Below are 15245 nucleotides of genomic sequence, written 5' to 3'. Positions count from 1 at the left end.
ATGTTTATAGGGAGGCGTCTTTCAAGCAGTGACCACCAGCCCTGGAACTGTTGTCCCTGGGTTGCCGCTCTCCAGCCCTGAAGGCTGGCATCTGTGGTCAGGAGAATCCAATCCTGGATCCTGAAGCTTCGTACCCCAAAGAGATTGGAGGACTGCAACTACCACAGGAGGGAGATCCTGGCTTGAGGTGAGTGATGCATGACCTGGCGCATCTGCAGATGTGAACCCTACCATTTCTTCAGGAGATCCAGTTGGAATATCCTCGTATGGAATCTGCCAAACTGAATGGCCTATAAGGAGTTCACAATCTTCCCAAAAAACAGACTGGTGCAGAGATGTACAGAGACCTGGTCCTTCTGCAAAAAAGCCCGAACCAACTCCTGAATTGCGTTCGCCTTGTCCGTAGGGAGGAAGACCTTCTGAACCACGTGTCCAGGATCATCCCGAGAAACTGGAGACACTGGGTTGGCTCCAGGTGGAACTTTTGAAAGTTCAGAATCCACCCATGGTGTGATAGCAGGGATGTAGTGCGGGAGATGCTGTTCAGCAGTACTTCCTTTGATCAGCAGATAGTCCAGGTAGGGGACAATTTTTACACCTTAAATCCTGGAGTTGGAACATAATTTCCACCATCACTTTGGTGAAAACCCTTGGGGTTGTGGATAGGCCGAAGTGCAGCACCTGGAATAGGCAGCAGAGCAAACCTGAGGTAAGCTTGATGACGGGCCATATCGGTATATGAAGGTAAGCATAATTTATATCCAAGAACTCCCCCTCCTCCAGACCTGAGATCACTGCTCTCAGAGACTCCATTTTGAACCAGAAAACCCACAGATATGGGGTTAACGATTCGAGGTTCAAAATGGGCCTCGCTGAACAGTCCGGTTTTGGTACCACAAAAAGGCTGTAGTATCCCTAGCCTTGTTGTTGAGGTGGCACAGGAACAATGACCTGGGTCTGGGCTAATTTTTGAATGGCCTCTTGCAACATGAGGCGCATGGTTTCTGAAGCTGGTAAACCAGACTTGAAAAACCTGAGAGGTGGAAGACTTTCGAATTCCAGCTTGTGGCCTTGGGAGATCTGGTCTTTTACCCAGGCATCCTGGCAGGAGCTGTTCCCGATGGAGCTGAAGAATCTCAGATGAGCTCAAACCCTGAGGACCCCTGGAGTGAAGGGACAGTTATGCTGAGGGTTTGTAAGAGACAGGGCTGACGCCCTGTTCCTGGGAAGGGGAGGTGGCAGGTTTACAAGACTTACCTCTTGAACCTTGTGCTGCCTTTGAGGCACCTCGCGCCTTACCTTTAAAGTCCGGTGTCCGAAAAGAACTACAGAGACGGCCCAGTGTAGGAACGTCTAGCCAGTGGAGCAGCAGAGGGGAGGTACGTGGGACTTACCAGCACTAGCCTTCGAAACCCATGTATCCAATTCACCCTTTGAACAGCCAATTTCCAGTGAAGGGTAAGGCTTCCATACTTTTTTTTTTCTCCACTCCCGCCTCCCACTGACCTAACTGTGTGGAAAACGCCATGGTAGTTGTATGGGCATTTATTACCCCAATACCTTTCATGGTATTACAGAGGAAGCGGGCAGACTCCTGTATGTGCTGAATTAGTGTCACCATATACGCCAGGTATTTGTCTCCGGTAAGGCCCTCTTGGATGTTACCGGCGCAAGAATGAATGGCATGTGTCACTCAACAACCTACAATAACAGGCCTATGGGAGACCCCCGCTGCAACATAAGTAGATTTTAAAGTAGTTTCTATTTTCCGGTCTGCGGGTTCTTTTAAGGCCGTAGCCCCAGGAACCGTCAGTACTGTCTTTTTTGACAGACGCAATACTGATGCAGTGACAGCAGGGGGAGTTTCCCAGACCTCGTGTCCCTCTTGTGCAAAAAGGAATTTCTTTGATACCTGGAATTTTTTTTTATCAGGGGTTGCCCATGGCTCTCTAAAAACATCATCCAGTTCCTTAGAGTCAGGAAATGGGACCTGTAGCTTTTTCTGTGATGAGAAAAAGGATTGCTGCATATCTGTCTCATTCCCAGGAATATTTAAGACATCCCTTATAGCAATGATAAGCAAGTCTACTCCTTGTGCAGCAGATGAATCATCTAATGCAGTATTAGATAGGGAGGCCAAACCCGGGGAATTTTTTCAATCCCGGGATTGAAAAATGCTCAATCCCGGGATTCCCGGGATTGCTGTAGGGATCAGTGTAGGGAGCAGGGAGACTATATGTGGAGGGCAGCGAGGGAGGGAGGGTGGGTGTAGGGAGCATGTAAGGAGCAGGAAGGGAGGGCGGATGTAGGGAGATGCGGGAGGGTGGGTGTAGCGATCAGCAAGGGAGGGTGGGTGTGTAGGGAGCATGTAAGGAGCAGGAAGGGAAGGTGGGTGTTGCGAGCAGGGAGGATGTCAGGAGCAGAGAGGGAGGGAGGATGTCAGGAGCAATGAGTGAGTGTGAGTGTAGGTAGCGAATGCGATAACACTAATTAGGCGGGCCGCAGCCATGGACACACCGCGCTGGCGGCATTTCAAATGTAGCGCCGGCCGCCAGCCAGTCAGAACTGGCAGTCCGGCAGCCAATCAGGAGCCGCGGCTGCTGCCGCTTCCCTGATTGGCTGGCGGCCGGCACATTTAAAATGCGTCCAGCACGGTCAGTGAGTGTGTATTTGGAAATACCTGTGGCTGCTGTAACTACCTCCCTGACAGCCGGGCAGCGCTGTGCTATAGTGCTCAGCGCTGTCCGGCAAAACTGCACATGCGCACTCTAATCCTGTGAATCCCGGGATTGGAGGCTCCAATCCCGGGATTCAAATCCCGGCATTTTTAGGCCCAAATCCCGGGATCCCGCCAATCCCGGGATTGGCCTCCCTAGTATTAGAGTCCAGCTCTTCCTCCTCCTCTACCTCTAGTACCTCCTCCTCAGATTCTGAGAGGATATCAGGTAACAACCTTTTGTGGGGTAATGGATTTGACAGGAGGGTGAAACACGTCTACTGTCTGCCCTATCTTTTGCCGGAGCAGCCATAGACTGTTGTAACTGCTGCCTTTCTTGTTCAGCAGTAGTTAGGTCATTAGACATGTCAGCCATCATAGATTTTATAGAGCTGAGCCAAGCAGGCTCCTGCAAATCACCCCCCGAAGTCCCACTACCTTATGAGGGCAGGCTGCATTGTTCACACATGAGATAATCTGTAGGGGAGGGGGAAACCTGGTGTGACAAACTGTGCATACAGCTTTTTTTAACCATGCTGCCAAAGGATATTTACATTCCCACACACATACAGAGAACAGGTACAAAGCATGCCTGCCCATACTATTGTGTGTGGAGATACTCAGAGAGGAGGGACCAGCACCAGCCTGAGAACTAACAATTATATAGTTAGAAGTGAGGCAATTTGGTATATAGTGCTTGAGGAGCCTATTATATAGGTCTCACAGCGGGCTCTCCCCCTTAACTACACCCCTGTACCAGTGTCTGGCTGTGGAGGATCCCTTGGAGGAGCTGGCAGTCCTGCCGCAGTGCTGTGTATGTAGGATATGGCGCCAAGAAGCCGCTGGTCCCACTCGGAGGAAGCTCCACCCCTTACAATGGCGCCGGAGAGATACTGGTATTTATACTGGAAAATGGCCCCAAAGTGTGTAAAATAAGGTACAATCACCTATTTTCACTATCGCTGCCAGTCTACGCAGGGGTGGGGTTTTGGGATCACCCCCAGGGGAATCCGTATGCCCGCCTCACATTCACACTGCACATAGGAACCGGGTCCACCCAGAGCGGGGTCCCCGGTTGTCACACCACTCTACCGACCTTCGGGCTCTGTAATGGGGGTGTGCGCGCAAGAGCGCAATGCCTGCGGTACACTGACACTCAGGGCCGTGGTCCTGTCAGCGGGATCCAACGCAGTACCTCTATACGAGGCCGGCGTTGGCCCCGCCAGTGTCCGTCGGTGCACGTAAGCTGTTGCCCAAACAACTTACCTGAAAATAACAAATTAAACTGAAGAAAAACTTTCTGGAGCGCCAGAGTGTGCATCCTCTCCTGAGGGAAGATTTTTCTAAACTGAGCTATGAGGGAGGGCATAGAGGGGAGGAGCCAGTACACCCTGTGGAAGAAAACTGAAAGTGCATTGGCTCCTTTGGACCCCTTCTGTACCCATTATACTTAGGTCTCCCCAGTATCCAGTATGGATGATGGCAAAAATAGGATTTTGGTACTTACCAGGTAAATCCTTTTCTTTGAATCCATAGGGGGCACTGGAGTACTCTTGGGATATGGACGGCTTCCACCGGAAGAAGGCACTGAATAAATACATTTTTGAGACTACTCCTCCCCTCCATATCCTCGAGCACTTCAGTGTTTTTTACTGAGCCGAACAGGATCGATAGAGAGATTGACCAAAGGAGAATTACATATAATCTCACGGACAACAATAAAGTTGACACAAAACGTAACAGACAACTAAACAGTTGACACCATAACTGATTAACCCTTGTTAAATTTAAATCAGTTGTGAAAGTGTGTTACCATAAGAACCACTGAACTTCCTAAAACAGGTAAACTGCTCTGGGTGGGCGTCCAGTGCCCCCTATGGATTCAAAGAAAAGGATTTACCTGGTAAGTACCAAAATCCTATTTTCTTTATCATCCACTAGGGGTCACTGGAGTACTCTTGGGATGTACCAAAGTTTCCTCCGTGGTGGGAGAGCTGTTTGGCACTTGTAACACTAAACGGCCAAAGCTAGATGCTGATGCCGCGAAAGTATCAAACTTGTAAAAGCGCACAAACGTGTGCACTGAAGACCAAGTAGCCGCACGGCAAAGCTGTGTCGTAGAAGCCCCACGACTCGCTGCCCATGACGTTCCCACAGAACGTGTGGAATGAGCTGTTACTGAAGTAGGTGGCTGTAACCTAGCATAAAGGTAAGCCTGACGTATGGTCAGTTTGATCCATCTGGATAAGGTTTGCTTAGAGGCTGGCCAACCCCTCTTAGCCGCATCATAGAGAACAAACAACGTATCCGTTTTACGCACAGTAGACGTTCGGGATACATAGATGCGCAATGCGTGAACCACATCCAACGTTCCAGAATCTCCTGTTAACACAGGAACTACTATTGGTTGATTGATGTGAAAAGACGACACTACCTTTGGTAGAAAAGCGGGATTCGTCCGAAGTTCCGCTCTGTCATCATGAAAAACTAAATACGGTGACTTGCACGACAAGGCACCCAGATCTGAAACACGCCTAGCCGAAGCTAAGGCTAAAAGAAAAATCGTTTTCCAAGTGAGAAATTTAATATCCACTTGTCGTAAAGGTTCAAAGTAATCGGACTGTAAGAAATCTAAAACCAGATTCCAGTCCCATGGTGCTGTAGGTGGAATGAAAGGAGGCTGTATCCTCTTTACACCCTGTAAAAACGTATGTATTGACGGCAACGAGGCCAATTTCCTTTGAAAGAAAATTGACAACGCAGATACCTGCACCTTTAGTGTGGAAAGACGTAGTCCTCCATCTAACCCCATCTGTAAAAATAACAAAAGACGGGATAAATTAAAAGATGATGTCGGAAATTTCCGAGCTTCACACCAACTTATATAAGTACGCCAGATTCTGTAATAATGAGCTGCCGTAACCGGCTTCCTAGCTCGTACCATGGTTGGTATAACAGACTCAGGAATGCCCTCTCTTCTTAAGATGGCCTTTTCAACAGCCACCCCGTCAAACGCAGCCGCGCTAAATCGGGGTAAAGGAACGGACCCTGTTGTAACAGGTCCGGACGTAGTGGGAGTGGCCACGGATCGTCTGCGAGTAACCCGAGGAGATCCGAGAACCAAGCCCTCCGAGGCCAATGAGGCGCTATTAGTATGACTGTGACGGACCCTCTCTTGATCCGTTTTAGCAACAGCGGGAGCAGCGGAAACGGTGGAAACGGATACACAAGGCTGTACGGCCACGTGGCTGTGAGAGCATCCACCGCCACTGCCCCTGGATCTCTTGTTCTGGACACATATCGTGACACCTGATGATTGTGGCGGGATGCCATCAGATCCACCTGAGGGTACCCCCACTTCTGGATCAACATCTGAAATACTTCTGGATTTAATGCCCACTCTCCTGGATGAAAATCCCGACGACTGAGAAAATCTGCCTCCCAGTTGTCCACTCCCGGAATGAACACTGCCGACAATATCACCTGGTGATATTCGGCCCATCTGAGGATCTGAGCTACTTCCCGCATTGCCATGCGGCTTCTCGTTCCTCCTTGTTTGTTTATGTATGCGACTGCCGTCGCATTGTCTGACTGCACCTGAACAGTCTGAAAACGAAACATGTACACTGCTTGTCTTAGAGCATTGTAAATCGCCCTGAGTTCCAGAACATTTATGGATAGCGATCTTTCGTGATTTGCCCAGAGGCCCTGGAGCCGATGACTCTGAACTACAGCTCCCCAACCTCTGAGACTTGCGTCTGTTGTCAGAATTATCCAATTCACGACGCCGAATCGTCTCCCTGCAGATAGATTGTGTATTTTTAACCACCAGAGAAGAGACACCCTGACTTGTGGCGACAATCTCACCCTGTGGTGCAACTGCAGATGTGATCCCGACCATTGCGCTAACACCTCCAGTTGAAACGGACGTGAGTGAAACCTTCCGAACTGAAGTGCTTCGAAAGCCGCCACCATTGTGCCTAAAAGGCGAATGCACAAATGTACTGAGACTGTGCGTGGCTTGAGCACTAATTGCACCAGATGACGAATGACCTGTACTTTCTGTTGTGGCAGGTAAACCTTTTGTTTTACTGTATCGAGAATCATCCCTAGGAATTGAAGTCGCTGACACGGAATTAGATGTGATTTCTTTAAACTGACTATCCAACCGTGCTGAACTAGTACATTGTACGTTAGCAAAGCATGCTGGAGAAGCAATTGTTGAGACGGAGCCTTTATGAGTAGATCGTCCAAATACGGAACAATTATTACCCCTAGGGACCTGAGATGAGCTATCATCACGGACATTACCTTGGTGAATACCCGAGGCGCTGATGAGAGGCCAAACGGGAGAGCCTGAAACTGGTAATGGTCTCGCCTTATCGCAAACCTTAAGAAACTCTGGTGAGGTGGCCAAATCGGAATGTGTAAGTACGCATCCTTGAGATCCAGTGCAATCATGAATTCCTGCGGCTCTAACCCTGCAATTACTGACCTGAGAGATTCCATCTTGAATCTGTGGTAAGTGACGTAATGATTGAGACCTTTTAGGTTCAATATTGGCCTGACTGAGCCATCTGGTTTTGGTACCAGAAACAGACTGGAATAATAACCCTGCCCCTGTTCCTGCACGGGGACCGGAATTACAACTGCAGCATTCAGCAGAGACTGAATGGCAACCTGCAGAACTGCTTTCTTGTCGTCCGACACAGGCAGTCCTGTCGTGAAAAATCTTCCTGTCGGAAGATAATCGAACTCTATTTTGTAACCCTCTAATACTAACTTGCGGATCCACCCATCTGTGGACGTCTGCAGCCACGCCCCCTGAAAGCTCTGAAGGCGTGCTCCCACAATTGGAGATCCGAGATGGGCTGGGAGCCCGTCATGCCACTGGTTTGTTAGTGGTCTTAGTGTCTTGACGACGTGCATTGGATTGTCGAGCACTACGTCCCCGACCTCTTCTACCAGGCGTGACTGCTCCTGTGCCCTGCCCACGAAAGGGCTGAGTTCTAAAGGATTTGAACGCCGGACCAGAATATTTCCGTTTAGGTATAGTTGTAGGCGATGGAAGAAACACAGACTTTCCTCCAGTAGCCTCAGAAATCCATTTGTCCAATTCAGGACCGAAAAGCTTCTCGCCATCATAAGGCAATGCCTCTATACCTTTTTTAACCTCCGTCTCCGCCTGCCAAGAACGCAGCCAAAGTGCTCGTCGTACTATGACTAGCGATGAGGACAGGCGAGAAGTAAGCTGACAGACGTCAGTAGAAGCTGTACATAGATATTCAGCAGCTTCCCAGATTTGATCCGCGAGAAGTATAAGATGGTCATCTTGCAGAGCCGACTTGAGCTCTTTTATCTATACCATTAAAGCTTTAGTAACCCAAATGCCAACCAACCCAGGTCTCAGCAGCACTCCAGCTGCTGTATACATGGACCTTAGCATAGCCTCTATTTTACGATCTGCAGGGTCTTTAAGCGTAGTAGCAGTTGGTACTGGTATGGTTAACTTCCTTGTAAGTTTGGATACGGATGAATCCACCAATGGTGGGTTCTCCCAAGTAGCTGTCATGGACTCTGGAAACGGGTAACTCGATTTAAATCTACGAGGAATAGAAAACCGTTTATCCGGATTTTTCCGTGATTCCAGTAACATTTTATTAAGAGATTCCGAAATAGGGAAACACATCGGAGATCTCTGTCGTTTAGTAAAAACTACCTCATCATTCGTCAGGGGCTCCTCAGTTTCCGTAAACTCCAGCGACTGACGTACTGCTCTGATGAGATTGTCAATACCTGGGCTGTCAAAATCGTCACTATCTGACTGTTGCCCTATTTCGCCCTCCTCATACTCCTGTTCAGTGAGGTCTAGTATCCCAGAGACTAGAGAATTATTAGGAAAAGGAAATTTATCTTTTCCACTCAAGGTGGGCCTCTGACCAGATTGAGACTCTGGTAACTCAAATGGTCTCATTTTAAACTCAGATCTTGCCGCCTCTCTTTCTTCACGAGAGGCGGCCAGCTCTGATTGTAAACCAACTAATACATCTGCAAGTAAAGCCCATGGAGGGTCCAGAGATGGTGGTTTTACTTCTGAAATCGTATTTATGGCTGTATTAACAACACATGCTGTACATGTGGTGGATCCATCAGGCAACACACTCTTACAGACATGACATGAAAAATGTTTCTTAGATTTTGCTGGTGTCTTACTCATTATAAAAGACAGACAATACAAACTACACACAGACAGACTGCACGACTCAGTAATAACACCAAAGTTCCTGGTATATATCAGGCAAGTGCAGTGCCTGCCAGCAATAAGAAAACTGACCCCAAAATTCCCCTAGTACCACTCTTAGCCGAGATGTAATAAAGGAAACCTGGAACAGACAGGAGAACATTAACATATTAAGCATGCCAAATACTGCCAATGTCTCCCCCCCCCCACTCCCACGACCTCCGTGTACAGCACCGGGTCGGGGCCTGTGGAAGTCTGCATAGGGCCGTGTGAGCGGCCTGTACCTGTAGGCCCAGGCAGCGGGAACTCCTCGGCTGCTGCGGGCGGATAGCGGAAGCAGCGAGCGTGCTGCATAGAGCCCTGGAGCGGCCTATGCACACGCGCTCCCGCCCGCCACACACATTTTGCGGAGTGTCTGTGTAGCCAGGCAGCGCTGCTGCGGCGCCAGGGAGCAGCGGTCTGGTATTTAAGATGCTGGGAGCGGAGAGTGAGAGCGCGCCGCATGGAGCCGTGATGCGGCCCATGCACACGCGCTCCGGGCAGCGGTGAGTACCCAATACAATCCCCAACAGTGGAGCGGCAGCAAGAGCTGACCGCCCCTAACATACCTGGACCGTGACCAAAGTCTATGACGGGGCTTCTCATCCAAGCTCCGTCCAGCTTTTTGCAGGCAGCCTGCAGGTGGAGTGAGGGAGCTCTTTACAGAGAGGTCCGACACTCACGGCTGTTCTCAGCCGCTTCCACTGTCCCTGACCCACGCCTGTTAGAAGGGGGGAAAGGACGTGGAAATCCTTGAAAAGAAGAAAAAACTTAGGAACTAAAAAAAAAAATTCCAATACTTCGTGGACGAGCTCCACTATGCCTTCTAACTGTGTCGAGCACAGAAAAAACACTGAAGTGCTCGAGGATATGGAGGGGAGGAGTAGTCTCAAAAATTAATTTATTCAGTGCCTTCTTCCGGTGGAAGCCGTCCATATCCCAAGAGTACTCCAGTGACCCCTAGTGGATGATAAAGAAAATAATAAATGTATTTGCACCCCTTGTATTGCAACATGGTTTGTCCAGGTTACCAGCTTTCTCATGCTGTGCTCCAAAACTCAGAATCAGGACAATTGTCATGATATGAGTTTACTTATGACACAATTGCCACATTTAAAGTAGTGATGAGCGAGGTTCGGTTTTACTCGGTTTTACTCGGTTCTCAAAACGGCATCTTATTGGCTATCCAAAACACGTGACATCCGTGAGCCAATAAGATGCCGTTTTGAGAACCGAGTAAAACCGAGTAAAACCGAGTAAAACCGAATCCGCTCATCACTAATTTAAAGCCTCAGAGTGACTCCTCATGTGAGTAATGAGCGCTCTCTTCTTTGCAAAAAACTTGCTGCATTCAGAACATGTTAATCGTTTATCTCCTGTGTGACTCTTCTGATGTCTATGTAGATTATCTTTAAGGGTATAACACTTGCTGCACTCAGCACATTTAAAAGGCTTCTCTCCTGTGTGACTCCTCTGATGTCTAACAAGATTTGACCTCTCCGAAAAACACCTCCTGCATTCAGAACATTTAAATGGTTTCTCTCTTGTGTGACTCCTCTGATGACTAACAAGCTGTGCCTTCTGAGAAAAACACTTGCTGCATTCAGAGCATGTAAATGGTTTCTCTCCTGTGTGAATCATCTGATGTCTAATAAGCTGGTACTTCTGACAAAAACACTTACTGCATTCAGAGCATGAAAATGGTTTCTCTCCTGTGTGACACCTCTGATGTACAGCAAGTTGTTGCTTCTCAGAAAAACATTTGCTACATTCAGAGCATGTAAATGGTTTCTCTCCTGTGTGACTTCTTTGATGACTAATGAGATGTGACATCTTGGAAAAACACTTGCTACATTCAGAGCATGTAAACGGTTTAACTCCAGTGTGACTCCTCTGATGTACATCAAGTTGTTGCTTTCTTGTATAACACTTGCTGCATTCAGAGCATTTCAATGGTCTTTCTCCTGTGTGACTCATCTGATGTATAACAAGATCATGCTTTTTGATAAAACACTTGCTGCATTCAGAGCATTTAAATGGGTTCTCTCCTGTGTGACCCATCTGATGTCTAATAAGACATAATTTCCGGGTAAAACATTTGCTACATTCAGAACAAGTAAATGGTTTCTCTCCTGTGTGAATCCTTCGATGTAAGAGAAGCTGTGATTTAAATGTAAAGCGTATGTCACACTCCGAGCACTGATGTCGTTTCTCTCTGGTGTGACTCATTTCTTCTACGAGTCACAACTAAGTTATAGAAGGTTTCTCCTATACTCCAAATAAATATAGCTTTTGTGTACGCTCCAGAAGCTTAAGAAATTACATCTTTAGCTGAATTGATCAAAGGATAATGTCCCTTTCCCAATTTACCTGCAAAAAAACAAAAAAATATGGTTACATTTACAAGTCTGAAGATTACAGATGCAAACCTAAGGGTAGAAGTTTTTAATTTTTATAAAAAGGAACTTTGTGTTTATTTATATACCATGGCTAATGTGACAGTGGGCAGGATATACTAAGTATCAGTGTTGCGATGAGGTACACCCCACCACAAATAGCGTACATAACTTTCGGATATGTACTTACAAATGCGATGTACATAGCATAGGAAAACCCACTCGATAAGACTGTCCTTTGCTATATCGGGACTTCTGGGTTTCGGCCCCCGGGAGTCTCTCTACACATGTACAGAATGATGCGGAAGCTGCAGGGGATGCTGGGAGGGATCCGATTATCCTACAGCAAATCAAGGGGGCAACTGCTTACACTTGAAATTATAAAGGCAAGCCCACAAAGGGTGGAAATTTGCCAGAATTAGAAAAGCTTGACACCCAAAATGGGCATCCCTAGACATAAAAAGTACTGAACCTGTAAAAAGTCATAAATATGTGCAGAGAAGACCAGATCTGTTTATCTGGGGTCCCAAGCACTCATAACATGGGTAGAATGAGTCCAGATGGTCCATAGAATAGGCATCTAAGCAGACACATAGCCTGCCAAATAGTAATGATAAACCCTCTCACTACCGTTTTGATGCTGGCCTTCCACATTTATGGGCATAATACAAAATACGGAGAAAAACCATTCTACGAATGGTCGCAGTCCAATCAATGGAGATTTGCAAGGCTTGAACAATATGCATGGCATTAACTGTACTGCTGAAAGGCCGGCAGGATCATTATCCGATTTAAAAATGGAACGTAGATGACAAATCATCAGGAGAGTCTCCAAGATCAAATTTAAGTCCTAAAGGAGAACAGGATGAACATAAAGGTGGTTATATATAAAGCCCTAGGTAAAAGTTTCCACTGAAAGAACAGAAAGGGCTAGGAATTTATACTTGTTGGTCGATAGTCGAAGCCCTACATTCAAAGCCATCATTTAAAAAAAGGAGGTGCAGAACACGGATTTATGGTTGTAGAGACCCCTGAAAATGTATATCCTCCAGAGTAGTAGAGTCTAGCCTTTGTAGTCTGTCGAGCTCTTGCCATAGTCTGAATGGTTTAACTAAAAAAAAAAAAAAAAAAAACATTAAGGATCTTGGCTTCAAGTTCCATATTATCAAAGCTAGGTGAGTCAAACCATGGTAAAGAAAACACCATAGAAAGTGTAATCTCAGATGTAGATGACCAGTGTTTTTAGCAGCAAAGCCTGAAGAACTACCTACCATATCCACGTCATTTGGACATCCTGTACCCTCCCCAGAGTGCCCCAGTACTTCCTCTGGATAAACTGGCACCAGAAGAAGCCTAGCAGATATAAGGCATAACTGTGGCACTTTTGGACAGAATCCAAAATAGCCTGAGCATAAAGAGCATTTGGGAAAAAAACTGCAAGAGACGGTGGTTATCAATTTCCCAGGATTCATTAAAATGAATGTCTCATCAGACACTAAATATTTGACACCTCAAAACAGCCACCTGTTAGATATAAGCACTGGACTCAATTGTGTGTGTGATAGGATAGAGATATATATATTTTTTTGTATTGATATGCCTTGAGGAAGGGGCTCTGCCCCGAAACGTCGCTCTTCTCAATACATTTTTGCCGTTTACATTGAGCCTCTGGAGTGCCTTATTGTCCGCCATTGGAACTGTGCATATTGTTTGGATTATGGCACCGGGGCAAGTTGTCTGCTGAATCTGAGTGCCGGCTGAGTTGTATTTCTATAAATATATATATATATATATATATATATATATATATATATATATATATATATATATATATATATATATATATATATATATATATACACACATACACACACATACATATATACATACATATATGCATATATACATACATATATACATACACACACACACACACACACACACACACACACACTGCTCAAAAAAATAAAGGGAACACTAAAATAACACATCCTAGATCTGAATGAATGAGATATTCTTATTAAATACTTTGGGGCAGATGTATTAACCTGGAGAAGGCATAAGGAAGTGATAAACCAGTGATATGTGCAAGGTGATAAACACACCAGCCAATCAGCTCCATTATGTAAATGAACAGTTAGGATCTGATTGGCTGGTGCCTTTATCACCTTGCACATATCACTGGTTTATCACTTCCTTATGCCTTCTCCAGGTTAATACATCTACCCCTTTGTTCTGAACATAGTTGAATGTGCTGACAACAAAATCACACAAAAATTATCAATGGAAATCAAATTTATTAACCCATGGAGGTCTGGATTTGGAGTCGCACAAAATTAAAGTGTAAAAACACACTACAGGCTGATCCAACTTTGATGTAATGTCCTTAAAACAAGTCAAAATGAGGCTCAGTAGTGTGTGTGGCCTCCACGTGCCTGTATGACCTCCGTACAATGCCTGGGGCATGCTCCTGATGAGGTGGCGGATGGTCTGGTCTCCTGAGGGATCTCCTCCCAGACCTGGACTAAAGCATCCGCCAACTCCTGGGCAGTCTGTGGTGGATGGAGCGAGACATGTTCCAGATGTGCTCAATTGGATTCAGGTCTGGGGAACAGGTGGGCCAGTCCATAGCATCAATGCCTTTGTCTTGCAGGAACTGCTGGCACACTCCAGCCACATGAGGTGTAGCATTGTCTTGCATTAGGAGGAACCCAGGGACAACTGCACCAGTATATGGTCTCACAAGGGGTCTGAGGATCTTTGTTTTGTTTAAGTGTTCCCTTTATTTTTTTGAGCAGTGTATATATGTATATCATTTCTTTTTATGTATTTTTTTTTCGGGGGGGGGGGGGGGGGGGGGGTTGTTCTGGTCATCACAAACTAGCTCAATTAGGTTTCAAGTCTGGGGACAGTACTGGCTAATCCCTGGTTGCAAGCCTACCACTGCCATATTATTTTCCTTGTAGGTAGGCATGGAGGTATATTTTGGTTCATTATCTTGCTGCAATATGAACCTATGACCAACTAAGTGTAGACAAGGGGGTACTGGCATTGTGCTGCAAAATACTGCATACACACTTATGGTGTGGGGGGCCAATCACTCTGCAACTCACCATCTAGGGATCCATATCCTAATGGGTTTTGGAGTTTCTACTAGAAGACGTTTAGTTGTATCTTTGCAATTAGGGATGGTGCTTCATTTGGTCCGGCCTCTATAAACAGATATCGATAAAGAGGTTAAGGACATGACTTTATATGATCCTCTGGGTTTTACCAAAATATATACTTAATGAACTCCATCTGTTTGGCTCTTACGCTAACAAATCAACCCTGATAAAACTGATGTTTTAGATTACTTCCTCTCTCCAATTACTGAGAAAATCAAGTATAATCTCCAAATTACCTGCATTTAGGCATTTTTATTTAACACTGGCCTACATTGATTAAAGCCAATTACATCCCACTCATATGAGAGCATGTATCCTGGTATACATTGTTTATTGGGGTTGGGTGACCGGCGGTGGGGATCCTGTAGGCCAGTATACCATTCCCAGGATCCTGGCTACAGAACGCCGGCCTGACATGTTTTTCGTCACTCTGGCTTTTACAATGTTCTTCTACATCATCTCACTCCTTTAAAACACTCTTGAGCTGGTCTCGCATCCAGGAGACTCCTATTCTCTCCATATATCTATATACTCACCTCTTCTGTTCCTTGTCAATGTGTTAATGAATGGAACCAGGTGTTAGATCTCAGAGAATCCCTGGATGCAGATAACTGGTTGGATATTTAGTCTGGGGTCTCTAAATTATCTGTGCCATTAAACAGAATGTTTATAAATTACTATTCCGC

The 15245-nt window shown here is 46.2% G+C and overlaps 1 protein-coding gene across 3 annotated transcripts in view; it reads right to left on the bottom strand.

Moving 5' to 3' along the window:
* LOC134936170 (gastrula zinc finger protein XlCGF17.1-like) overlaps positions 1-15245 on the bottom strand; it is a 69577-nt gene that overhangs the window by 17815 nt on the left and 36517 nt on the right. Inside the window, exons 2-3 of one of the 3 annotated variants that reach the window (XM_063931100.1) lie at positions 14506-14604; positions 8977-11366 (exon numbers count right to left, since the gene is read on the bottom strand). In XM_063931100.1, the coding sequence (XP_063787170.1) occupies positions 10275-11225 (951 nt within the window). In that variant the 5' untranslated portion in view covers positions 11226-11366; positions 14506-14604 and the 3' untranslated portion in view covers positions 8977-10274. Of the gene's footprint in view, positions 1-8976; positions 11367-14505; positions 14605-15245 lie in introns of those variants that run through there. The other 2 variants (XM_063931101.1, XM_063931099.1) reach the window with 2 other exon arrangements.

This window comes from Pseudophryne corroboree, chromosome 6 (genome assembly GCF_028390025.1).
Source record: "Pseudophryne corroboree isolate aPseCor3 chromosome 6, aPseCor3.hap2, whole genome shotgun sequence".
In the NCBI taxonomy this organism is placed as follows: Eukaryota; Metazoa; Chordata; class Amphibia; order Anura; family Myobatrachidae; genus Pseudophryne; species Pseudophryne corroboree.
Note: the sequence above shows the minus strand (reverse complement) of the source record. Positions and strands in the feature narration are given on the sequence as shown.